Below are 24,292 nucleotides of genomic sequence, written 5' to 3' on the forward strand. Positions count from 1 at the left end.
CATTACTCCTGGCTTTCTCTCACCCCACCCCACATTCCCCAGTAGATTCCCAGAGCCCCGTCTCTTTCCTTTGTCCTCCAAAGCTACCCAACATTTCCTAATGCAGGAAACAAGGTCAAAGTGGGGAGGAAATCCTTTAATTGACAAGTGATTTTTAGAAGCATGGATCAGAGCTGAATTATTTCTCACATAGACATTCAGGAAATAATTCTGGACTACACTCAGAAATATCAGCCTCCAACTGATGGGAACAACCTGGAGATCAAAGGGTTTGAGAAGTTGAGACCCGAGGTGGTGGAGATTATCATGGGTACGTTCCTTGCTTATTTGTAATTGCTTAGAGCCTTCCGACTGAGAATAAGGGTGGATCTGTCAATGGTATTTATTGAGTGCTTACTGTGTGCAGAGCACTGTACCAAGCACTTAGGAAAACATAACACAAATGAGCTGTTAGATTTGCTCCCTGTTCACAAGGAGCTTACAGTCTACGGCGGGTGGAAGTGGGGTGGTCTTCAGAATAGTCCTAATTGTGGGGCTGTGGACATTTTAAGAATACTGGTGATCAGCCCCAAGGTGGCTGAGTTTTGTTTCTTCTCAGCTCTGCTTTAGGTAACCTGACTATGTGGGAGTCAGAGGCAAATTAGGGGCCCAAGACACCATTCTTCCAGTTAGCTAGGACAGGGATAGCCTTTGTTACTTCCAAAGGGTCAAAGTATTTGGTGCAGGGGAGGGATTAGACACGAAGGCTGATGGTGTTATTATAGGGATTCCTTCTTCTCACTTGGCAGTATAAGCTTCAGGGGCTCACTGGGATATGACCAGACGTAAGGGGCCTTCCCGTTATAGTAACGGCACGTGTAAGTCCCCTGGTCTTCGACGCCGAAGTTGTTTAGGTGAAAGTCAATCCTTCTCACGTCTGAGCTGCTCACGGTTGTGGGCTTCACCTCCTCTCCATCTTTGTACAGCTCAAAATACATCCCCTGGAGTTGCCCCGAGCACCTGAGTTTCAGGTTGGCACCCAGCGTCACCTCAGCATGAGGCCAGACCCTGAAGGTAGGCTGGGGGAGTTTGCCTAGAGCTTAAAGAAGACAACAGAATTAAAGATAAATGATCTTGCATTACAAACTCTAGGCCTAGGGGTTTTAGCCTGAGTTTTGCAAAACAAGAAATCTCTCCTTAAGCAAAAGATAGCTCCTTGGTTTACTTCTCCAGGTCTCCTGGACCTCTCAGTTTTAAAGGCCCCATTTTTTTCTTTCCTTTCTCTTTGGCCTCTGACCTCCCGGAATTGGATAGAATCTCATCTTTCCATTGGGACCCATTGGTCCAGGGGAGAGGAAGGTCATCAGACCCAGCTCACTGAACTCATGTGAGGGTTTCATCCCTTCTCACCTGGTAACTTGAGCTCCAGGGGGTCGCTGGGATAAGAAACAGTAGATGCTCCTGATGCTCCTGTCCATTTAGAGTAGTGACAACTGTAGTTCCCAATATCTTGGTACCCCACATTAGGGATAATGTAGTCTATGCTGTAGTCAGTTCTGCTCTTCTCATGTGCAAGGGGGACTCTTATCCCATCTCTTTTGAGCTCAAATATCATAAAGGGGTACCTCCCTGAGCAGCGGAGGGTAACGTCTCTGCCCGGAGTGAGTGCAGAGCCAGATGGGACCGAGAGGGAAGGCTTAGTCATCAGGCCTGAAAAAGAAAAAAATAACCCAAAGAAACCCTCAGATGTTAGTGTAGGAACAGTCTGCAAAGGGTTTTCTTTTCATTTTTTTTTCTTTAACATTAATTGTTAAAAGCGCTTACTAGCTGCCAGGCACAGTACTAAGCGCTGGGGTAGGATAGATATAAACAAATCAGGTTGGGCACAGCCCATGTGATTAAGAGCCTTTCCTCCAAGATTCATTCAAACCATCAGTCAGCCACTGGTAATTATTGAGTGCGTACTGGGTGCAGAGCCCTTGGGACAGTACAATATAACTGAAGTGGTAAACACATTCTCTGACCACAGGGAGTTTGCAGTCTAGATGGGGAGCCAGACAAAATAAATTACAGATATGTGCACAAGTGCTGTGTGGCTGAGGATGGGGTGAATATCAAGAGCTTAAAGAGTATAGATCCAAGTGCGTAGACAACATATAAAGGAAGGAAGTAGGGGAAGTGAGGGCTTAGTCAGGGAAGGCTTCTTGTAGAAGATGTGATTTTACTAAGGCTTTGAAAGTGATGAGAGAGATGGTCTGTTGTGTATTCATTCATTCAATCGTATTTATTGAGCACATACTGTGTGCAAGGCACTGTACTAAGCCCTTGGGCGAGTACAATATAACAATGAACAGAGACATTCCCTGCCCACAATGAGCTTACAGTCTAGAGGGGGAGACAGACATTAATATAAATCAATTAAGATAGATTACAGATACGTATATATGTATGGAGGTGGGGGAGAAGAGGAGTTCCAGGCCTGAGGGAGAACAGATCCAGGTACAGTAAATAGATGGATGTTAGAGGAGTGAAGTGTGTGTGCTGGGTTTTGCAGTAAATCCATGAGAAAAGGTAGATGGGGGTGAGCTGATTATGGATTTTTCACCACCTCCAGGAAGGCTTTCCCTATTAATAACAACTGCCTAGTTGTGTCAATGCAAGGTTCACCCTTAGCACTGTGTATTTCATTTCCTGAAATGAATGCCAATCATTTGCACTTACTTTCAGGTGTTTTGTCTATTCAATTATTTATTCATCTATTTCAAAATTAACCTGATAGATTTTCACTTTAACCTGTTTTCGACAATACCACTACCCTCCTTATGTCACGTGCCCATAACCTTGGTATTATCCTCAACTCATCTCTTTCATACGACCCACATATTCAGTCTGTCACCAAACCTTTTCTGATCTACCTTCACAACGTCGCAAAAATCCACCCTTTTCTCTCCATCTAAACTGCTACTACACTGATCCAAGCATTCATTTATTCACTCAATCATATTTATTGAGCACTTACTGTGGGCAGATCACCACACTAAGTGCTTGGAGGAGTACAGTGTGACAATAGAACATACACATTCCCTGTCCACAATGAGCTTACAGTCTGGAGGGGAAGATAGACATTAATATAAATAAATAAATTCCAGATATGTATATAAGTGCTGTGGGGCTGGGAGTGGGGATGAATAAAGGGAGCAAGTCAGGGTGATACAGAAGGGAGGGGGAGACGAGAAAAGGAGGGCTGAGTCAGGGAAGGCCTTTTGGAGGAGATGTGCCTTCAATAAGACTCTGAAGTGGGGTAGAGCAATTGTCTTTCAAATTTGAGGAGGGTGGGCATTCCAGGCCAGAGCCAGGATGTGGGCGAATAGTCGATGGTGAGATAGATGAGATCGAGGAACAGCGAGAAGGCTAGCATTAGAGGAATGAAGGGTGTGAGCTGGGTCATAGTAGGAGAGTACCGAGGTGAGGTAGGAGGGAGTAAAGTGACTGACTGCTTTAAAGCCAATGGTGAGGAGTTTTTGTTTGATGATGAGGTGGATGGGCAACCACTGGAGTTTCTTGAGGAGTGATGAAACTTGTCCTGAATGGTTTTTGTAGAAAAATGATCCAGGCAACAGAATAAAGTATCGACTGGAGTGGGGAGGGAGGAGGTTAGGACGTCAGAAAGGAGATTGATACAGTAATCAAGGGGGGAGTGATTGTATTAACAAGGTAGCAGTTTGGATGGAGAGGAAAGGGGGCATTTTAGTGATGTTGTGAAGGTGGGACTGACTCTATTTGGTGATGGATTGAATACGTGGGTTGATTGAGAGAGAGGAGTCACAGATGACACCAAGGTTATGGGCCTATCCTGCCTTGACAATTGCATCTACCTTCTTGTTGATCTCTCTCTTGCCTACTCCAGTCCATTATTCACTCTGCTGCATGAATCATTTTTCTAAAAAAAAATGTTTAGTCCACATCTTCCCATTCCTCAAGAACCTCACGTCTGTCTCAAACAGAAGCTTCTGATCGTCTTTAAAGCACTCAATCAGCTTGCCCCCACCTACCTTACCTCGCTGATCTACTCCAGCCCGGCTTTGCTTCTTTAATGCCAGCTTGATCACTGTGCCACAATCTCATCTATCTTGCTGCCAACCCCCTTCCCATATCCTCTCTCTGGCCTGGAGCTCCCTCCACCTCCATATACACCAGACCACCAGTCTCCCCACCTTCAAAGCCTTATAAAGGTCACACCTCCTCCAGGAGGCCTTCCCTGATTAAGGTTTCTTTTCCCCAACTCCTTCTCCCTTCTGCATCATCTACGTACTTGGATCTGTACGCTTTGGGCATTTTGTATTCATCCCACCTTCAGCACCACAGCACTTATATACATATCTATAAATTATATATATATATAATTAAAATAATTATTAAGCACTTACTATGTGGCAAGCTCTGGGCTAGATACAAGGTAATTAAGTTCCACATAGGACTTGCAGTTTAAGTAGAACAAGGAACAAGTATTAACTCCCCTTTCTGAAGATAAGTGAACTGAGGCATAGAGAAGTGAAGTGACTTGCCCAAGGTCACAAAGCAGGTTCGAAGTGGAGCCGAGGTTAGTTCCCAGGTCCTCTGATGCCTAGGTCTGTGCTCTTTCCACTAGGCCGCATTACTTCTCCCTCTCTAAACTGTCTGCCTCCCTCTCTAAACTGTAAGGTCTTTTGGGTCAGGGACTACATCTACCAACTCTGTTATATTGCAATAATAATAATGATAGTATTTGTACTTTCCCAAGTGCTTAGTACAGTGCTATCTACATAGAGTAAGCACTCAATAACTACCACTGATTAAGTGATTTTTATCCTTGTTTGTCCTCCTGCTCCTGCTTTTCATGAACACATTTTTGCATATCTGTATTCTCCCTGAGGGCAGGATATGTTGGTGTTTTGCTTCTTTTCTACTTTAACAAGCACAAAACAGTGTGCTTTGGACTCAGTCGGCCCTCGATTATGACCAATGATTGATTGATTGTGGGACCAGCTCACGGGGATGGGTAGAGTTGGGATGAGAGGAGGAGTTAGGTCTTCTTTCCCTCAAGCTTACCATTGACCTGGATCTCCAAGGGCTCACTGAGCTGGGATGCTCCATACGGGGCTTTCTCCTCAAAGTAAACACATCTGTACTTTCCTGAGTCGTAGGCCGTCACATCCTCGAGGAGAAAGTCAGCCTGATTATCTTCTGGGCTCTGGAGTTTGGTGGCTTCTGGGCTGTCCTCTTTCAGTAGGGCAAACTTCACACCCTGCCTGGAGGCCTGGCAACTGAGGGTCACGTTGACCCCAGCATTGAACACAGAGCCCCCGTGGGCCAAGAGGGTGGGTTTGGGCAATTCTCCTGGAAGAGAAGGAGATCCTCCAGTTAGTAGAACGCCGCTCTCCCCTCTGCTAGGGCCCAAGCCCGGAAGGTTCTCGTCCCGCCTTTCATGACTCTGAGACCTTCCGGAGAGTGAAACAACCCCCCATTCTGCCAGTGAGTTGCACCCAAACCCTGCAGCCCGCCTCTTCTACGTGTTCATTCATTTATTTGTCTGTCTTCCTCAGTACTTGTTAAGCTATGCACATTCCATACTTCTGTGTCTATCTCCCCAGGAAGAGTGTAAGCTTCTTTGGGGCAGGTAATGTGGCCAGTGCTTCTCTTTTATCTTCCAACTTAGTAAAATGCACTGCACTTCTCGTTGTGGCCAGAGAATGTGTCTTCTTTACTGTTATAGTGTACTTTCCCAAGCAATTAACACAGTGCTCTGCTCACATTAAGCATTCAATAAATACAGTTGACTGACTGACAGCACTCAGGCCTGAAATAAATAGCATTTCTACTACTCCAATTCTGTTCTCACTTCCCCTTCTCAGGTCTCCTAGAGCAGATCTGAGAGATGTCATCTTACCTCAACCTTGCGAATCCCTCTTATTTCCTTCAGTGGGGATAGGATTGGGTCAGGGCTGACCAGTCTCTGTCTGGACAAAGCAGAGAGCCACAGGCTGTGGCAGGTAGTGAGGGCAGGGGGAGGAGAGGTCATTTCAGGGCTTGTCCATTCTCACCTGACATCACCAGCTCCACGGGGTTACTGGGCTCAGACCAGATGAAGGGCTTGAACCGGGAGTGAGTGCGGCAGCTGTAACTCCCTCCTGCACCAACACTCAAATTAACAAGGTGAAAGTTTTCCCTGTCAGGGTTTGTAGAGCTTCGGCTTCTGACTCGAACTGGCTGTCCTTCCTTGAACAGTTCAAATAGTAATCCCTGAAGTTTCCCGTCGCACTCGAGGTCAACAGTTTCGCCCAAGGAGATTGGAGAGCTTCTCGAGGCCCTGAAGAAAGGCTTGGGGAGTCTGTCTGGAATGAGAAGGAGGCAACTGATGCTGTCATTTCGTTATTAATGGACCTCACCTCTGGAGCCCCAACTGTCCCAATCCACTGCTTAGATCGGAGGGAAGAAGAGTCCTTGCCCGGGACACCACTGAAACTATCCTCTCCTAAAGTCTGATAAAAGATGGCTTCGTTGACCCTAATAGCAAAAGCATCCTGATTCTTGAAAATTCATCTCTTCTGGGTGGTCAAGTTGGTTGGACTATGCCTAGGCTCTTTGGATATTTGCCTGGCGGTCCATAAGGTAGCCGATGCTTTTCGGAAGGGATACGGCAGAGAGCCCAGGTGCCCTCGACTCCTTTCCAACCTTCCCCTAATCTTGTCCATAATGACCCCATTCAAGACAGCCTCAATTCTAGGAAGCCCCATTCCCCCGCTAGATTCCCCTTCCCAGACGACACATCCCTTGACCATTCTGCCCAGGATCCTGGCGTATTAGCAATTTACCTAATCACCTAATTTACCACCACTATCCCCCCGCCTCTTTTCCCCAACTCCCTCTCCCTTTTGCACTGTCTATTCACTTGGATCTGTACCTTTAAAAAACCCTTGATAATTACCTCACCCTCAGCCCCACACGGCTTATGACATATGGCTAATTTATTTATGTATATTGATGTGTCTCTCCCCATCTAGACTGTGAGCATATTATGGACAGGGAATGTGTCTTCCAATTCTGTTGTATCGTACTCTTACTCTCCCAAGCCCTTTGTACAATATTGTACCGTGCTCTCCCAATCACCTCAGTACAGTGCTCTGCATTTGGTAAGTGCTCAATAAATACAATTGAATGAATGAATGCTCTGCACACAGTGAGTATTCAAAAATACCACTGAATGACTATTTGATTTACCCAGATTTTTTATTATGGTATTGGTTAAGCACTTACTATGTGCCAGGCACTGTACTAAGCATGGGGTAGATACAAGATAATCAAGTTGGACATAGTCCATGTTCCACACAGGGGTCACAGTCTTCATCCCCATTTTATAGTAGAGGTAACTGTGGCACAGAAGTGTCTAACTTGACTAAGATGACACAGCTGGCAAATGGCAGAGCCGGGATTAGAACCGAGGTCCTCTGACTCCCCGGCTTATGCTCTTTCCTCTGGTCCACACTGCTTCTCAGATCTGCAGGGTTTTTTTCAACTCTAAAGGGAGTAAGGAGGAAGTTCTTCTCATTTTTAGAGGCCCTAAGAGTCTCTCTGGCCCCATCTCCCCTCACCTGGAATTACAATTTCCACGGGTTCGCTGGGATCCGACCAAGTGTCCGGGGTGGATGCGGTGTGATAGCGGCAACTGTATCTTCCTGGGCTGCTGATGGAGAATTCAGCATTCAGCCCATGTGGGTCTGCCTGCTTGACGAGCTCTGATTCTCCATCTTTGTACAGGGTGAAGCTCATGCCGTTCATCCAGCCCTGGCACTGGAGGGTGACTTTCTCCTGAGGCAGGAGTAAGGGAAAAGGTCTGGCCAAGAGCAGAGGCTTTGGGAGCGAGTCTGAAACCACAAGCAGAGTATTCAGGGTCTCCTTCCTGAGACATGCCATCCCAGACGACTGAGCTCAGAGCATCCAGTGAAGCGGGGACACTATCACCTGGAGCCCCAGGACCAGAGTCAACCCCACCCAAGGAGAGTCAAAGACAGTGACGGCATCACTGCGTCTCCCTTCCTCTTATCTCTGACTTTCTCCTCTGGTCTTCTAGTCTTTCAGAGGCAGTGTTCAGGTGTATTAACTCCCCTCCCTCCTATTAGCATGAGATCCCAGGCCCAGTGATAAGGGGTGATTGGTCCCCAAAAGCCCTTCTCGGGGTGGGGTCTCCCTACTCACCTGACCCCGTTAACTCTAAAGGGTCACTGGGCGAGGACCATCTGTTCTGCTTCCAGTAGCGGCAGCGATAACTTCCACTGTGATTGGCTGACACGGTCCCGAGGGGGAAACTGGCCTGGAAGCAGGGTGCCTCCAGATGCACTGAATCCCAGACTTCCCCATCCTTCATGAGCTGGAAATTCTGAGACTGGAAGTGCTCCCCTCTATGGGGCACATTACACTGAAGAGTCATTTTCTCCAGAGGGTGGAGCATGGAGGAGGGCACCAGGTGGAGGTTGGGATTCGTTGTGAAATCTGTCATTCACAGGTGACACCGAGTTAGTGACCGACCCTCTCGCTCCCCATTGCCCCCTAATCTCTCTATATCGTCCGTCTCCCTCAGTGAACCGTTGGCTCCAGTGGCTTTGGGGCAGGTGGGAGTAAGAGGTTTGAAGGATGGGCCAGGAGACTTTGATGATCACAGATGCACCAAGTTTGAAGAGGAAGGGTCAGGGGAATGAAGGTGGAAAGTGTAGGCCTCCTCTTTCTCTCTACCCTTAATTCTAGTACTCACCACAGTGTGATACGGAAGGGATGGCAAACCTTAAAAGGACAGTAGTTTCCCAAATGCCCTTGGGAGTAGAAGGATGGGATCACTTAGCATTGTCCTTTTAAGATTCCTCCACTGCTGTTCTGCATCCTTCTAGGCCTTCTAGATTCTGAAATGGGCCACGGCCTCTCGCAGTAAGAACACTTGTCAGGCAGCAGGGGCCTTGAACTGCCGCCTCTGACTGCAGCCCCGAGACAGCAGTATCGAGTTCCACAGACGGCTTCAGATGAGTGCTTGGGGTTGAGGCTGGGCAAGGCAGCGACTAGAGCAGAGGCAAATGGGAGTTGGGATTTGGGGCTGGGAGCTGAGGGGGCGGTGATGAAGAACTGGGGACTAGGGGCTTGGAGCGAGCAGGATAAAAACAGGGTTGCGAGGGAGAATTGAGCAACTAGAACAGGGGCAGGGCTAGCAGAGAGCGGGGAGAGTTGGCTGACAGTTATGTGGGGGGCGAAGGATAAGGTACGAGGCTATCGAGGCTGGAAATTACTGCTGTTCTGAGGCATTCCCCAAGTAGCTTGATGTTTGTTTGTGTGGGTTTGTTCACTTATGTGTGTTTGCTAGGGTTGGGCAATAGATTTGGAATCAGTGAATTTTCAGGGGTATTTGGTTATCTCTGGGACATTAGTGGGGAAGGGAGAGAGGGTTAGATGGTGGCTTTGTTGGTACAATATATCTGGGGCTGTGCAGACTGTAGAGTAAGCTCTTTGTTGGTACAATATATCTGGAGCTGTGCAGACAGTAGAGTAAGCTCTCTCTAAACTGCAATCTTGTTGTGGGCAGGGAATGTGTCTGTTTATTGTTATATTGTACTCTCCCAAGAGCTTAGAACAGTGCTGTGCACAGTAAGTGCTCAGTAAATGCGACTGAATGAATGAATGAATGAATGAATTGGGGGCTTTGCTCAGTAAATGTCAACTACTATATTCATCTGCAGCACAAGTTCTCCCAATTCTACCTTCTAGGGTGGGGAGGGTGAGGGAGAGACAGAGAGATTGGATGGGAGGAGAAAAGAAGAGAGGGGCAGGAAATGGGGAAACAGGAGAGGACTAAGGAGTTCAGTCCTGCAGTAGGCTCAATGTACAGGGCCAGCCTGGCTTATTACCCCCGCCTCAGCCCCCAGGGGGTGTCATGTTTTGGGATTTTCAGGGAAGGGGAAGAACTCACATACTGCCGCCTGGATCACCTGGAGCAGACACAGTCCTGTAAAAGAGACTCCATTCATTCATTCATTCAGTCAATAGTATTTATTGAGAGCTTACTATGTGTAGAGCACTGTACTAAGCGCTTGGGATGAACAAGTCGGCAACAGATAGAGACAGTTCCTGCCGTTTGACGGGCTTACGGTCTAATCGGGGGAGACGGACAGACGAGAACGATGGCAATAAATGAGTCAAGGGGAAGAACATCGCGTAAAAACCGATGGCAACTAAATAGAATCGAGGCGACGTACAATTCATTAACAAAATAAATAGGGTAATGGAAATATATACAGTTGAGCGGACGAGTACAGTGCTGTGGGGATAGGAAGGGAGAGGTGGAGGAGCAGAGGGAAAAGGGGAAAAAGAGGGTTTAGCTGCGGAGAGGTAAAGGGGGGGTGGCAGTTAGGCAGGTATTTCCCCACAGCCCCATTATGCCCCTTCACTTTCCTCTCGATCCGGGCTCTGCCCCAGCTCCCAGGGTTCCCCTTTGACCAGCTTTGTTCTTCAAACCCTGCCACCCCTTCCCAAAGAGGAGCCCTTCTATACTCACCCAGACAGAACAGGGTCAGCCGGGGAGGGGGCATGGTGCCTCGGTCCTGGGCCGAGCTTACAGCTGTGAGCAGTTGCAGGAGGGAAATTACAGGGCCAAGAGGACAGAGGGGCAATATATAGAGGGCAGAGTCTTCTCCCAGACCCTCTCTTGGCCAGTCAAAGTCAGAGTCCACAGTCTGCTGGGAGGGATTTAGTCAGCAGTGCTCCACCTCCCTGTTCTTTGGTAATGTCTCTCCCTCTCCCCCTCCATATTGCAAGGCTGCCAGTGAGGATTGGTAGATGTTAGGCAATAACTCCCCACCTCTTCCAGGATACATAGATGCATAATGTAGCAATTTCTTCCTGAGCAGGATGCCCTCCTTTTACCAGTTTGGCAAGCTGAAATAATTAAGAAATATTGGTGACCGTATTTCCCCAGGGGAGTTAAGTGGAAGGTTAGGTGAGAAGCAGCAGGGCACAGTGGGAAAAGCACAGACCTGGGCTTCAGAGGACTTGGGTTTTAATCCCAGCTCTGCCACTTGCCTGCTTTGTGACCTTAACTTCTCTGTGCCTCAGTTACCTCATCTGTAAAATAAGGATTAAATCTTCCACCCTCCAGCTTAGATTGTGAGCCCCATGTGCAACAGGAACTGTTGTTGTTTAATGCTGTCGAGTTGTGTCTGACCTTTAGCGACACCTTGGACACATCTCTCCCGGAATGCCCCTCCTCCACCTGCAATAGCTCTGGGTTTTTTGGGTAAAACCATAGTTTTTTTTGGTAAAAGTACGGAAGCGGTTTACCATTGCCTCCTTCCGCACAGTAAACCTGAGTGTCCGCCTTTGAATCTCTCCCATGCCACTGCTGCCCATCACAAGTGAATTTTGAATTGTAGCAGTTTGCCTTTCACTCACTAGCCACTGCCCAAGCTAGGAATGGAATGAATAGGCCTCTGCTTGACTCTCCCTCCCATAGTCGAGACAGGTAGAGTACTGGAAACTCTCCAGGTGCAACCCTTAGAGGTGGACAGGAACTGTAGCCAACCTTTTTATCTTGTATCTACCCCACTGTTTAGTACCCCACTGTCTCTATCTGTTGCTGAATTGGGGGAAGCAGCGTGGCTCAGTGGAAAGAGCCTGGGCTTCGGAGTCAGAGGTCATGAGTTCGACTCCCCGGCTCTGTCACTTGTCGGCTGTGTGACTGTGGGCAAGTCACTTCACTTCTCTGTGCATCAGTTCCCTCATCTGTAAAATGGGGATTAACTGTGAGCCTCACGTTGGACAACCTGATTACCCTGTATCTACCCCAGCGCTTAGAACAGTGCTCTGCACATAGTAAGCGCTTAGCAAATACCAACATTATTATTATTATTATTATTACAGTGCCTGGTACATAGTAAGGGCTTAACAGGTACCATTAAAAAAAAGATAGATGAGATCAAAGTGAACTTCAAACTGTCAACTAACTCTCTCTCTCTCTCTCTCTCTCTCCATATCGTGTGGCTACTGGTGGGGATTGGCAGATGTTAGACAATGATTCCACACCTCCTCCGAGATATACAGATACATATTACAGCCATTTCTCCCTCAGCAAGATCACCTATTCATATCAGTTGGCAAGCTGAAACAATTAGGAAATATAGGGAAGTTAGGTAGAGGTTTAAGTAAGAAGCAGCATGGTCCAGTGGAAAGCCCATGGAACGGGAAGTCAGAGGACTCGGGTTCTAACCTTCTAGACTGTAAGCCCGTTGTTGAGTAGGGAATGTCTCTATCTGTTGCTGAATTGTACTTTCCAAGTGCTTAGTACAGTGCTCTGTACTCAGTAAGCAGTCACTAAATACGTTTGAATAAATAAATGAATAATCCCAGCTCTACCCTTGCTTGCTGGGTGACCTGGGGCATATCACTTCTCTGTGCCTCAGTTCTCTCAACTGTGAAATGGGGATTAAATACCTGTTCTCCCACTTACTTAGACTGTGGGCCCCACGAAGGCCAGGGATTGTCCAAACTAATTCACTTGTACCAACCCCAGGGCTTAGAAATGTATTTGGCACATAATCAATCATATTTACTGAGAGCTTACTGTAGGCAGAGCACTTGGGAGAGTACAATATAACTATATCAGGATACATTCCCTGTCCATACTAAGTCTATAGTCTAGAGGGGTCGACAGACATCAATATAAATAAATAAGCTAAAGTTATGTACATAAGTGCTGTGGGCTGAAGGAATGGTGAATAAAGGGAGCAAATCAAGGCAACACAGAAGGGAGTGGGAGAGAAGGAAATGAGGGCTTAGGGAAGGCCTCTTGGATGGCCTGTGCCTTCACTAAGGCTTTGAAGGTGGGAAGAGTAATTGTTTGGCAGATATGAAGAGGGAGAGCATTCCAGGGCAGAGGTAGGAGGGGGGTGAGAGGTCAGCGGCAAGAGAGACGAGATCAAGGTACAGTGAGTAGGTAGACGTTAGATGAGTGAAGTGTGCAGTAGAGTAGTTAGGTGAGGTAGGAGTGAACAAGGTGATTGAGTGCTATAAAGCCAATGGAGAGGAGTTTCTGTTTTCTGTGGAGGTGGGTGAGCAATCACTGGAGGCTCTTGAGTGGGGAAAGATGGACTGAATGTTTTGGTAAAAAAATGATCAAGGCAGCAGAATGAAATATGGACTGGGGTGGGGAAAGGCAGGAGGCAAGGGTGTTAGCAAAGAGACTGATACAGTAATCAAGGTGGGTTAGGATAAAGGCTTGGATTAACCTGGTAGCAGTTTGGATGGAGAGGAAAGGACAGATTTCAGCGATGTTTTGAAGGTTGAACTGACAGGATTTAGTGATGGATTGAATATGTGGCTTGAATGAGAGAGAGGAGTCCAGGATAAGGCCACGGTTATGGGCTTGTGAGACGGAACAGATAGTGGTGCCGTCTACAGTGACAGGAAAGTTAGGGGGAGGACAAGGTTTGGGTAGGAAGATAAGAAACTCTGTTTTGGACATGGGAAGTTTGAGGAGATGGCAGGACAACCTAAGTAGAGATGTCTTAAAGGAAGGAGGAAATGCAACACTGCAGAAAGAGAGAGAGATCAGGACTGGAGATGGAGATTTGGGAATCATAATAATAATGATGATATCTGTTAAGAGCACTTTCCTAAAAGCTGGGGTAGATGCAAGCTAATCAGGTTGGACACAGTCCCTGTCCCACATAGGGCTCACAGTTTTAATACCTATTTTACAGATGAGGTGAGGCACAGAGAAGTAAAGTGACTTGCCCAAGGTCACACAGCTGACAAGTGGCAGAGCAAGGATTAGAACACAGGTACTTCTTACTTTCAGGCCCCTGCTCTACCCACTAAGTCATACTGCTTCTAATCATCCTCATAGTTGAAGTCATAGGAGAGAATGAGTAGGTGTAGATGGAGGATAGAAGGGGACCCAGAACTGAAATTTGAGGGACACCCACAGTTAAGTGGGGTGGGAGGCAGAGGAGGAACCCAGAGAACAGACTGAGAATGAGTAGCTAGACAGGAGGAGAACCAGGAAAGGGCAGGTCAGGGAATCTGAGGTTGGATTATGTTTCCAGGAGAAGGGGGTGGTCAATGGTGTTGAAGGCACCTGGAAAGTTGAGGAGGAGTAGGATGGATTAGAGGCCATTGGATCTAGCAAGGAGATCATCTGTGACCTTTGAGAGGGCAGTTTCTGTGGTATTTGGTAAGACGTTTCATATATGTAAAAGCATAAAAAATAAAAGAATTACACTTAAAAGGTTGGCATTAGAGGAATGAAGTGCTTGGGTTATAGTTGAAAAACCAGTGAGTTAATGTAGGAGTGAGAGAGCTGATAGAGTGCCTTAAAGCTGAGTTGTCACTAAAAAATTGTGATATTTCTGAAGTGTTGACTATGTGCCAAGCACTGAATTAAGTTCTGGGGTAGTTAGAAAGAAGATAAACAGATCCACATAGGGTTCACAGTAAGCAGGAAGGAGAACAGGTTTGAATTCTCATTTTGCAGATGAGGGTACTGAGGCACAAAGAAGTGAAGTGACTTGTCCAAGGTTACACAGCAGGTATGTGGGTGAGCTAGGATTAGAACCCAGGTCTTTTGACTCTTTGGGAGGGTGGGGGGGAGGAAAAAGAGGAAAGACAGAAAGAGAGAGAGACAGAGATGGATGACAAGCTAGGAAAAGGGTGTTCTGAGGATGATACCCAGAAGCCAGCCCCATCCCCCTTGATGTAGCCTTTAGTGACAGTCTGTGACTAAAGTTTTTTTTAAAATTTTTTAATGATATTTGTTAAGTGCTTATTATGTGCCAAGAACTGTACTAAGCACTGGAATAGGTAGAAGATAATCGGGTTGAACACAGTCCCTGTCCCACAGAGGGCTCTCAGTCTTAATCTCCATTTTATAGATAAGGTAACTGAGGGACAGAGAAATCAAGTGTCCTGCCCACGATCCCACAGCAGACAAGTGGTGGAGCTGGCATTAGAACCAGGTCCTCTGATTTCCAGGCCCCTGTGATTTTCGCTAGGCCACGCTGCTTCTCACTGGGCCACATCTCTATAGGGTGAGATTCTCTCTCCCCATCTCCATACAAGCCCAGAATTGCTGTGCTATCACTACGCACCACAGACCAAACTGGCTACTCAGATTTAAAGGAGGTCATGCTCGGGGCTGGGCTGGGGGAAGCAAAGATCAACTGGTCTGAAGTCCAGGGAAGACTGAGAAGTTGCATTGCCAGCAGCTGTGGAGCTACCAGAAGCCAGTCTCTCCATCTGCTTGTAGAAGAGCTTCTTCTCCTGTTGTGACCCTGGAGGGCTTAGGGAGGAGTGGGTCGATCCATCAGGAGAAGAGGAGATTCGAGTTCCCCTGCTTTCACCCAGAGATAGCAGAAGAGGTGGATTTGGCTGGGTCCAAGCTGCTGTGTCCACTCCCCTATCAAGCACCATAGGACAGAAGCAATAAGGAGCCACCTGGGAACTAATCCTGATCTGATCTCCCCAAAGGAGGGACATTTTCCAGGAAATGACATTGCCAAAGGGCCACTTATGGATGCAGATGCACTTCCAGGATCCAGGCTAGGTAGGCAGCCTTGGAAGGATCAAAGGAGAGATCACAAGCAGACGGAGGAGCCAGTCACAGCCCCCGGAAAGTGAAGCACTGGGGTAGAGAGGTCACATAGCAGACAAGCAGCAGAGCCAGGATTAGAAGCCAGGTCCTTCTAACTCCCAGGACTGTCCTCTATCCACTAGGCCACACTGCTGAAGAGGTAAGGCAAGCCTGGCACTCACTGTCTGGAAATTTACTAGAAAGTTGCCCTGGGGAATAGAAATTGTTCTCTACTTGCTCCTCTGGCCCAAGTTTCATGACCTTCTTGTAGACAGCTGAACCATTGTGGCTATTCTTTCATGACCAAAAATGGTTCTGCCATCTGTTTGGATAGATCGTGTCCTTCTGAAAGCAGTCATTCATGCGACCTAGTGGAAAGAGCACAGGACTTTATCAGGAAACTCAGGTTCTAGTTGCAATAATAATAACAAACGTTGTGGTATTTGGTAAGCACTTACTATGTGCTGGGCACTGTACTAAGCTCCGGGGTGGATGCAAGCAAATCGGGTTGGGCACAGTGCCTATCCCACGTGGGTTCAGTGTCTCGATCCCCATTTTAGAGATGAGGTAACGGAGGCACAGAAAAGTGAAGTGACTTGCCCAAGGTCACATAGCCGACTAGTGGCAAAGCCAGGATTAGTACCCATGACCCTCTGACTCCCAGGACCATGTTCTTCTCCATTATGCCGTGCTGCTCCTCCACTTACTTTCGATTAGACTGTAAGCCCGTCGATTAGACTGTGAGCCCGTCAAAGGGCAGGGACTGTCTCTGTTACCGATTTGTACATTCCAAGCGCTTAGTACAGTGCTCTGCACATAGTAAGCGCTCAATAAATACTATTGAATGAATGAATGACTGTAGGCGAGTCATGTAACTTCTGTGCTGGTTTCCTCATCTCTTAAATGGGACCGCGATTCCTGTTCTCCCTTTCTCCTAGACTTTGAGCTCCATGTGGGACAGGGACTGTTTGACCTGATTATCTTGCATCTACTCCAGAGCATAGCTAATAGTTGGCTCCTAATAATGACCGAGATATAGGGCATCCACACCCAGGTTATTCTGTTATGGTCTTTTAAAGAAAACACGTTGCTCTTGCCAGCAACAAAACTATCTTACGAAGTGGAGGTGTAGATAGGAAGGAGGTAATGCTTCTCTCGATATCAGCCTCTGGATTCCTCCCTCTCCTCCGGTCTTGGATGCTTTCCAGGGCCACAGTTCATTCTGACCCTTCACAGGCCTGCGTCCACAGTGGAAAGCAAAGTGGGAAATTGGCAATGATCCAGGGAGGGTGGGCAAATGAAGAGACAAGCAGGATAATTCAGGGCCAACAGTATATCTGGACGGACTACTGATGCAGTCCCAGTTCAGCAGGGAATTGTCAGCTCCCTCAGGACAGACCAAAATCTGCCTTTAGACAGCGATCACTTGGTGGACATGACTTGGGAACAAAGGGCTTCTTCTGAACCGGCTTTAACTTGCCCAGCAGGGTCTCCGGCTCCATCAGAGACGCTTAGTCTAAATCACCCAAAACACCTTTTGCCTCAAGGAAACCCTGCTCGATTCTCTCTGTAAGGTCCATGGGTGGGGAAGGCTGGGTAATAGTGGGAATTGAGGACTGAACAAAAACACTGCTAGATTAATGTTGCTTACTGTAACAATGTACCGAATAGCGAGAACCAGCAATGCATCATAATTAGGAAACTAATGCTTTATTCTTCATTAACATTTTTATTATTTTAGTAAGGAAATAGAATTAAATCAACTCTGATACAATTAAAATCATTGCACTATAAAAACACAGTAAACAGTGATAAATAAAACTATTATCCCAAATATCAAAAACTTAATGAAAGAAATGATAAACTTTGCTCACTCATTAAAGCTTAAAAATAATAGGATTGTATCTATGGAAGCTCTTCATAATCTATCTTTTTATTGATTATAGACAATCTCTAAATTGAACTCACTTAATCTCCACTACCATTCTGTACTCCATCTTTTTTTTTTTAGCTATTTCCAATTTCTGACAATTAGTTTCTTGGCAATTATACTAGAATTGAGCAGTAATACTTTATTGCCCTTATTTATATCTAGTTGGTTACCTAAATCCCCCAGTAAGTAAATTCTAGGATCAAGCAAAAGGTCTATGTGAAAGATTAAATTTATACACCAATTTCCTTCCATCCTGAAGGACAGATACTAAAGGATGGCACCAACAGCAAGTTTATTATCTCACCATCCTACTACTCAATGCCTTTTTGTCTTCAATTTCAATCTACCTCTTTTTAAAATTGGTATTTAAGTGTTTACTATGTTCCAGGCACTGTACTAAGTGCTAGGATAGGTAGACAAAGTTGGATACAGTCCATATCCTACATGGAGCTCACACTCTTAATCCGCATTTTACAGATTAGGTAACTGAGGTGCAGAGAAGTTGAGGGAGTTGCCCAAGGTCACACAGCAGCTAGGAGTTGGAGCCAGGATTAGATCAGGTCTTCTGGCTCCCAGGTCCATGCTCTTTCCACTAGGCCATCGGCTTCCCTATGCCTCTCTGCATAAATATTCTCTGATTGTCTTTCTATAGTGACTACCTCCGCTTCTAGGCACAGCCCTGGCATTGGATTGGGTCGGGGGAAAGCGATAAAAAGAAAGTGATTCTGGGGACCCTTGCCTTGTATTTCTAGAGTTTACTTTTTGTGCTAATGACAGTCCCATAGTTCATTCATCATCCCCCAATCCACTGGGTTCTTGGCAAGTCCATTTCTGTGATGGAGTTACCTATCTTAACTCCCTTTCTAAGTACCAGGAAGGCAGTTAGGTCCGGTGGAAGGATTGTAGACCTGGGACTCAGAAGACCCAGATTCTAATCCTAGCTCTGACAGTGATTGGTTTTGTGACCTTGGGTAAGTCACTTAAGCTCTTCAGGCTTCTTTTTCATTAACATAGAATGGGAATAGAATACCTGCTTTCCCTGATTAAGTTCACATCTCCTCCAAGAGGCCTTCCCTGATTAAACCCTCTTTTTCCCAACTCCCTCTCCCTTCAGAGTCATCTAGACACTTGGATCTGTAACTTTTGGGCATTTAGTATTCACCCCACCCTAAGCCCCCCTGTATTTAGGTAGATAGCTATAAATTATATAGAATAAATTATTATATTAATATCTTTCTTCCTTTCTAGACTGTGAGGTCATTGTGGACAGGAAATGTTTCTACCAACTGTGTTGTATTATACTCTCCTAAGGGCTTAGTAGAGTGCTCTGCACACAGTAAGTGCTCAATAAATATCATTGATTGATTTCCCTACCTCTTGCATGGTGAGCCTCATTAATTAGTAGTATTTAATTAAGCATTCAGTGCATCTCTCTCATTTAACCCACACATTCAATCTATCATCAAATCCTATTGGTTCTACCTATGCAACACTGGTGAAATCTGTCCTTTCCTCTCCATCTGAACTGTAATACGCCGATCCAAGCATTATTGACTACTGCATCTTCCTCCTCTCTCTCCCCACTTCCGTCCATAGTTCACTCTGCTGCCTGCATACCTCCTCACTCCTCAGGAACATCCAGTAGTTGCCCATCCACCTCCACATCAAACAGAAACTCCTATTGATTTTAAATCACTCAATCCATATGCCCCCTCCTACTTCATCTCTCTTATCTTATACCCACCAGCCCGCCCACTTGGCTTCTCTAGTTCCAGCTTGATCACTGTGCCCTGATCTTATCTTATCTCAGTGTGAACACCTATTATCCCATTCTTCCTCTGGCCTGGAACTCTCCCCCCCGCCCCCCTCCGCCCCACGGCCCGGCAACCCCACCACTTCCATCTGCACCAGACCACCACTCTCCTCACTTTCAAAGCCTTACTTAACTCACATCTCTTTCAAGAGGCCTTCACCGACTAATTCCTCACCCTCAACCCCCCAGCACTTATATGCCTATCTAAATTTTCTGTTGTAAAATATTTACTTAATATCTGTCTCCCCATCTACCCTGTAAGCTCACTGTGGGCAGAGAACGTGTCTACCAACTCTGTTGTATTGTACTCCCCCAAGCATTCAGTACAGTGCTCAGCAGACAGCAAGCACTGAATAAATGATTGATATTTGTGTGTTTACTCTGCACTTGGGAGAGTACAATATTTAGTAAACGTAGACCCTCTCCTCAAGGAGCTTACAATTTTGTCATCTTTTTATCTTCCCTTGGACTTGGCCCCTAGTAAGCATTTAATATATATCATAATAACGATGACTGGTAGTCAAGTATATGCTTTGATCTATAAATGGAAACCTTGAAATCTCCCTTTTTCTGATGGGATGGCTGTGGAGAGATATTGATAGTCCCAGGATCAAATCCTTACCCTAACAGAAACTCCTATTGATTTTAAATCACTCAATCCATATGCCCCCTCCTACTTCACCTCTCTTATCTTATACCCACCAGCCCACCCACTTGGCTTCTCTAGTTCCAGCTTGGTCACTGTGCCCTAATCTCATTTTATCTCAGTGTGAACACTTATTACCCCATTTTTCCTCTGGCCTGGAACTCTTTCCCCCCCCAAGCACCCCCACCACCTCCATCTGCACCAGACCACCTCTCTTCACTTTCAAAGCCTTACTTAACTCACATCTCTTTCAAGAGGCCTTCCCCGACTAAGTCCTCTCTTCCTCGGCTCCCTTTATCTTCTGTATAGTCTAGGCACCTGGATGTGGGACCTCTGGGCATTTAGTATTCTCCTCACCCTCAACCCCCCAGCACTTATGTACCTATCTAAATTTTCTGTTATAAATTATTTACTTAATATGTCTCCCCATCTACACTGTAAGCTCACTGTGGGCAGGGAACATGTCTACCAACTCTGTTGTATTCTACTCCCCCAAGCATTTGGCACACAGCAAGCACTAACTAAATGACCGATTGATATTTGTGTGTTTGCACTCGGGAGAGTACAATATTTAGTAAACATAGACCCTGTCCTCAAAGATCTTAGAATTTTGTCATCTATTTATCTTCCCTCAGACTTGGCCCCTACTAAGCATTTAATATATATCATAATAATGATGATTGGTAGTCAAGTATATGCTTTGATCTATAAATGGAAACCTTGAAATCTCCCTTTCTCTGATGGGATGGCTGTGGAGAGATATTGATAGTCCCAGGATCAAATCCTTACCCTAATCTCCCTACATGTCTGTCCTATTTGATTGGAGGTTGAGTAAACTTTGATTGGAGGATGAGAAACTAGAGCATAGGAGTGAAGGAACTCTCAGCAAGGCTGAAGGATGGAAAAGTTTGAGAACAACTACAGAGCAGAAAGGTAGTCTGGAGTGAAATTCATCCCTGAGGGTAGATCTTCACACTATTGACTCAAGAGATTTCCCTCTAGAGTAAGAATCCTTAAGCCAGGCATGATTCTCTGCCTGATGCCAAAATGCAGTGAGAGTTCCTGACTGTTAGGGAAACATGCAGGAAAGTTGAAAGAATAGAGAGTAAAGGTTTTATGGGGGAAAGTTCACTTCCCTGGCCTCAGGTGAATTTATGTTTCATTTGCACATTCCAATTAGAATGTTCAGTACATCCTCAAGTAGTTTTCCAGTTCAACATTTGTATGGTTATTGAAAAGAGTGGGGTTTTTTTTTTTTGGTCTTCCTAACTTCTCCTCATTCACTTTTACCCTGACGCCTCCTTGAGATGACTACAGCAGAGATGGAGAGGTGTGGGGGTGGGGATGGGGACAAAGCACAGAGTGGGTGGAAGTCTAGAAGGGAGAGGGATGGCTAATGAAAATGTCTGGTGGTCAGGAGATTTCCACAATGCACAAGAGAGAGAGGAAAACTTTCTAGAATTCATCTCCTGCATTCACCTCCGTTACACGCGACAGATATTTCTTTCCTCTTTTCAGGAGCCAAGAAGATCTCAAGAAGTGCTTGAGAGAGTACAGTACAGCAGAGTTAGTAGAAATGTTTCCCGACCAAAACAAGTTGACAGTCTAACTTCTCCCTCCAAAGAATTTCTTTTGGATGAATGTGGTCCTCCAGTCGTGAAGACATTTGCACGTCAGTGGAAAAGCAATCGAAGCCCATTAGAGAGGCTCTGTGATTCAGCACACACACACAAAGTTCTATTTACAGAGATTGATAGATACCAAAGTTGATTAGCTCTCTCGTCTGCCTTTGGTCACTTTCATACTTCTCCATGTCACTTTATCACGTTTACTTTCTCCTCAGTCACTGTCACTTTGTGCCCTCTGCAGTGTGTGCCAAATTTAATTGACATTTTAATATTAAATTATTATGACAAAAAGAGATTCTGTTAACTAAGTAATTGATTTCTTTTGGAGAAAAATTGGGAGCCGTGGAAAAATCATTATGAAGGATTAAGACAGTGGTGTGGTATAGATATCATTTTTTTCAGTCCACTGTACATAGCAATCCATTACTAAGTCTTTAATAAACATCCAAGTTAGAAAATTGAATCTTCTGAGGCCAAAAGATCATTAACCACCAAACTAAAATTCAAATACGTTAGAACTAGGAGGAAAATCAGAATGGGTGAGCTTCAAGGTGGCAGGAGATTGCAAAAGGAAAAGGAAATCCCTCATCTTTATATGGGCCCGCTCTGAAAATGAGAAACCCAGAGTCTGGCATAGTTAGAATCAGCTTCTCTTGGTGCTATTGATTCCGTACAGTTTTTAATTCATTCCTTTGACCCCCTCCAGTATTCTTACAGCCATCCTACCCCATTTGGTCTCCGTAACCAAACTACCTTCTCCTGACATGCAAATCGACATACTCGACTCCAACTGTTCCACTGAACTGAACTCCCTTGCTCCCTTGTTTCTTGGCCGCTCTCAAACCACTAACCCACAACCCTGGCTCACCTCCACAGTCCACTTTCTCTGTTCCTGTGCCTGACCTGCAGAGTGCTGATGGATGAAATCCAAACATTTCTCTGACCTCGTCCACCTTCAATTCATTCTTATTCTTGTCTGTGCTGTCGAGTCATCTCTGACCCATAGCAACGCCATGGACACATCTAGCCCAGAATGCCCCACCTCCATCTGCGATCATTCTGGTAGTGTACCCATAGAGTTTTCTTGGGAAAAATGCAGAAGTGGTTTATCATTACCTCCTTCCACACAGCAAACTTGAGTCTATGCCCTTGATTCTCTCCCATGCCGCTGCTGCCCGGCACAGGTGAGTTTTGACTTGTAGCAGATGGCCTTCCACTCGCTACTCACTGCCCAAGCAGTGTGTGCCCAAGCAGTGCTCAAGAATGGATATGCCTCTGCTTGACTCTCTCTCCCCAAGTCGAGACTGGTAGAGTACTCAAAACTCTCCAGGTGTGACCTTGAGAGGGCAAATTCATTCTTATCTGCTTCAGTTTGGCCCTCTCCCCTGCTTGACAACAATACTTCTCCTTCCTAATTCATTCCCATACCCACCGCCCCCGCCAGCTTTTCCAAACATTTAACTCCCTTCTCAAACCTCCTGTCTCCCTACCCCCACTATTTCTATCCCATGATAATCTGGCTATCTACTTTATCAACAATATTGAAACCAGCAGGTGTGTTCTCCCTAAAATCTTCTCCTCTCTTCTCCTCTCCATTCTCTTCCTCTTCCTCCACCCTCTTTGACTCTCCATAAGTTCCCTGCAGTAACTCAAGATGGAATCTCTCGCCTCCTCTCTAAATCTACCCCCTCCACTTGTGCTTCTGACCCACTCCTTCACACCTTTGAAAAACACTCTCCCCTTCCCTTCTTCCCTCCTTGATTGCCACTTTCAATTGTTCACTTTCTAAGAGTTTCTTCCCCACTGCTTTCAAATATGCCTATATATCCTCTAAAAGAGCCACCCTTGATCCCACAGCTCCCTCCAGTTATCAAAGCAGTGTGGCTCAGCGGAAAGAGCCCGGGCTTGGGAGTCAGAGGTCATGGTTTCGAATTCCGACACTGCCACTTGGCAGCTGTGTGACTGTGGGTAAGTCACTTAACTTCTCTGTGCCTCAGTTACCTCATCTGTAAAATGGGGATTAAGACTGTGAGCCTCATGTGGGACAACTTGATTACTCTGTATCTACCCCAGCACTTAGAACAGTGCTCTGCTCTGTACTTAACAAATACCAACGTTATTATTATTATTATTGCCCCATCTTCCTCCTACCATTTCTCTCCAAACCTCTTGAGGGAGTTGTTTACATTCACTGTCTTCACTTCCTCTCTTCCAGTTCTCTCCTAGATCCCCTTCAATCCGGCTTTCACCCCCTTCACTTTACAGAAACAGCTCTCTCTAGGCTAAGCAAGACCTTCTTCTGGCCAAATCTGATCCTCCTAGACCTCTCAGTCACCTTTGACACTGTAGACCACTCCCTTCTTTTTGAAACATTATTCAACTTGATATTCACTGACACTGTTCTATCTTGGTAGTCCTCCTGTTACCCTTGCTTTTGCTACCCTCATAATAATAATAATAATGGTATTTGTTAAGCACTTTCTATATGCCAAGCACTGTTCTAAGTGCTGTGGTGGATACAAGGTAATCAGGTTGTCCTACGTGGGGCTCACAGTCTTAATCCTCATTTTACAGACGAGATCACTGAGGCACAGAGAAGTTAAGTGACTTGCCTAAGGTCAAACAACAGACAAGTAATAATAATAATAATAATGTT

The 24,292-nt window shown here is 45.9% G+C and overlaps 1 protein-coding gene and 1 non-coding gene across 2 annotated transcripts; both read right to left on the reverse strand.

The window, feature by feature from the left end:
• Positions 1 to 115: 115 nt before the first annotated feature.
• On the reverse strand, positions 116 to 10,655 carry LOC103164998 (immunoglobulin superfamily member 1-like). Its single transcript, XM_007656189.2, has 8 exons — positions 10,550 to 10,655; positions 9,965 to 10,000; positions 8,212 to 8,505; positions 7,608 to 7,880; positions 6,060 to 6,350; positions 5,068 to 5,355; positions 1,390 to 1,689; positions 116 to 1,078 (listed from the first exon to the last, which is right to left on the reverse strand). The coding sequence occupies exons 1-8, from the start codon at positions 10,581 to 10,583 to the stop codon at positions 759 to 761; spliced, it is 1,836 nt and encodes a 611-aa protein (XP_007654379.2). The 5' UTR covers positions 10,584 to 10,655; the 3' UTR covers positions 116 to 758.
• Positions 10,656 to 11,415: 760 nt separating this feature from the next.
• Positions 11,416 to 11,553, reverse strand: LOC114813949. The gene has a single exon (XR_003761693.1). It is a non-coding gene; the product is annotated as a small nucleolar RNA SNORA7 (small nucleolar RNA).
• Positions 11,554 to 24,292: the final 12,739 nt, after the last annotated feature.

Source organism: Ornithorhynchus anatinus, chromosome 8, assembly GCF_004115215.2.
Source record: "Ornithorhynchus anatinus isolate Pmale09 chromosome 8, mOrnAna1.pri.v4, whole genome shotgun sequence".
In the NCBI taxonomy this organism is placed as follows: domain Eukaryota; kingdom Metazoa; phylum Chordata; class Mammalia; order Monotremata; family Ornithorhynchidae; genus Ornithorhynchus; species Ornithorhynchus anatinus.

Bases quoted from the DNA above. Each gene is read 5' to 3' on its own strand.
- LOC103164998 (XM_007656189.2), bottom strand. From the start codon at position 10,583: ATGCCCCCTCCCCGGCTGACCCTGTTCTGTCTGG. The intron at 6,351-7,607 runs GTGAGGGGAGAT...TTCTCATTCCAG, and splicing joins CGTGGAAATTGTAATTCCAG to ACAGACTCCCCAAGCCTTTC. The intron at 5,356-6,059 runs GTGAGAATGGAC...CTTCTCTTCCAG, and splicing joins CGTGGAGCTGGTGATGTCAG to GAGAATTGCCCAAACCCACC.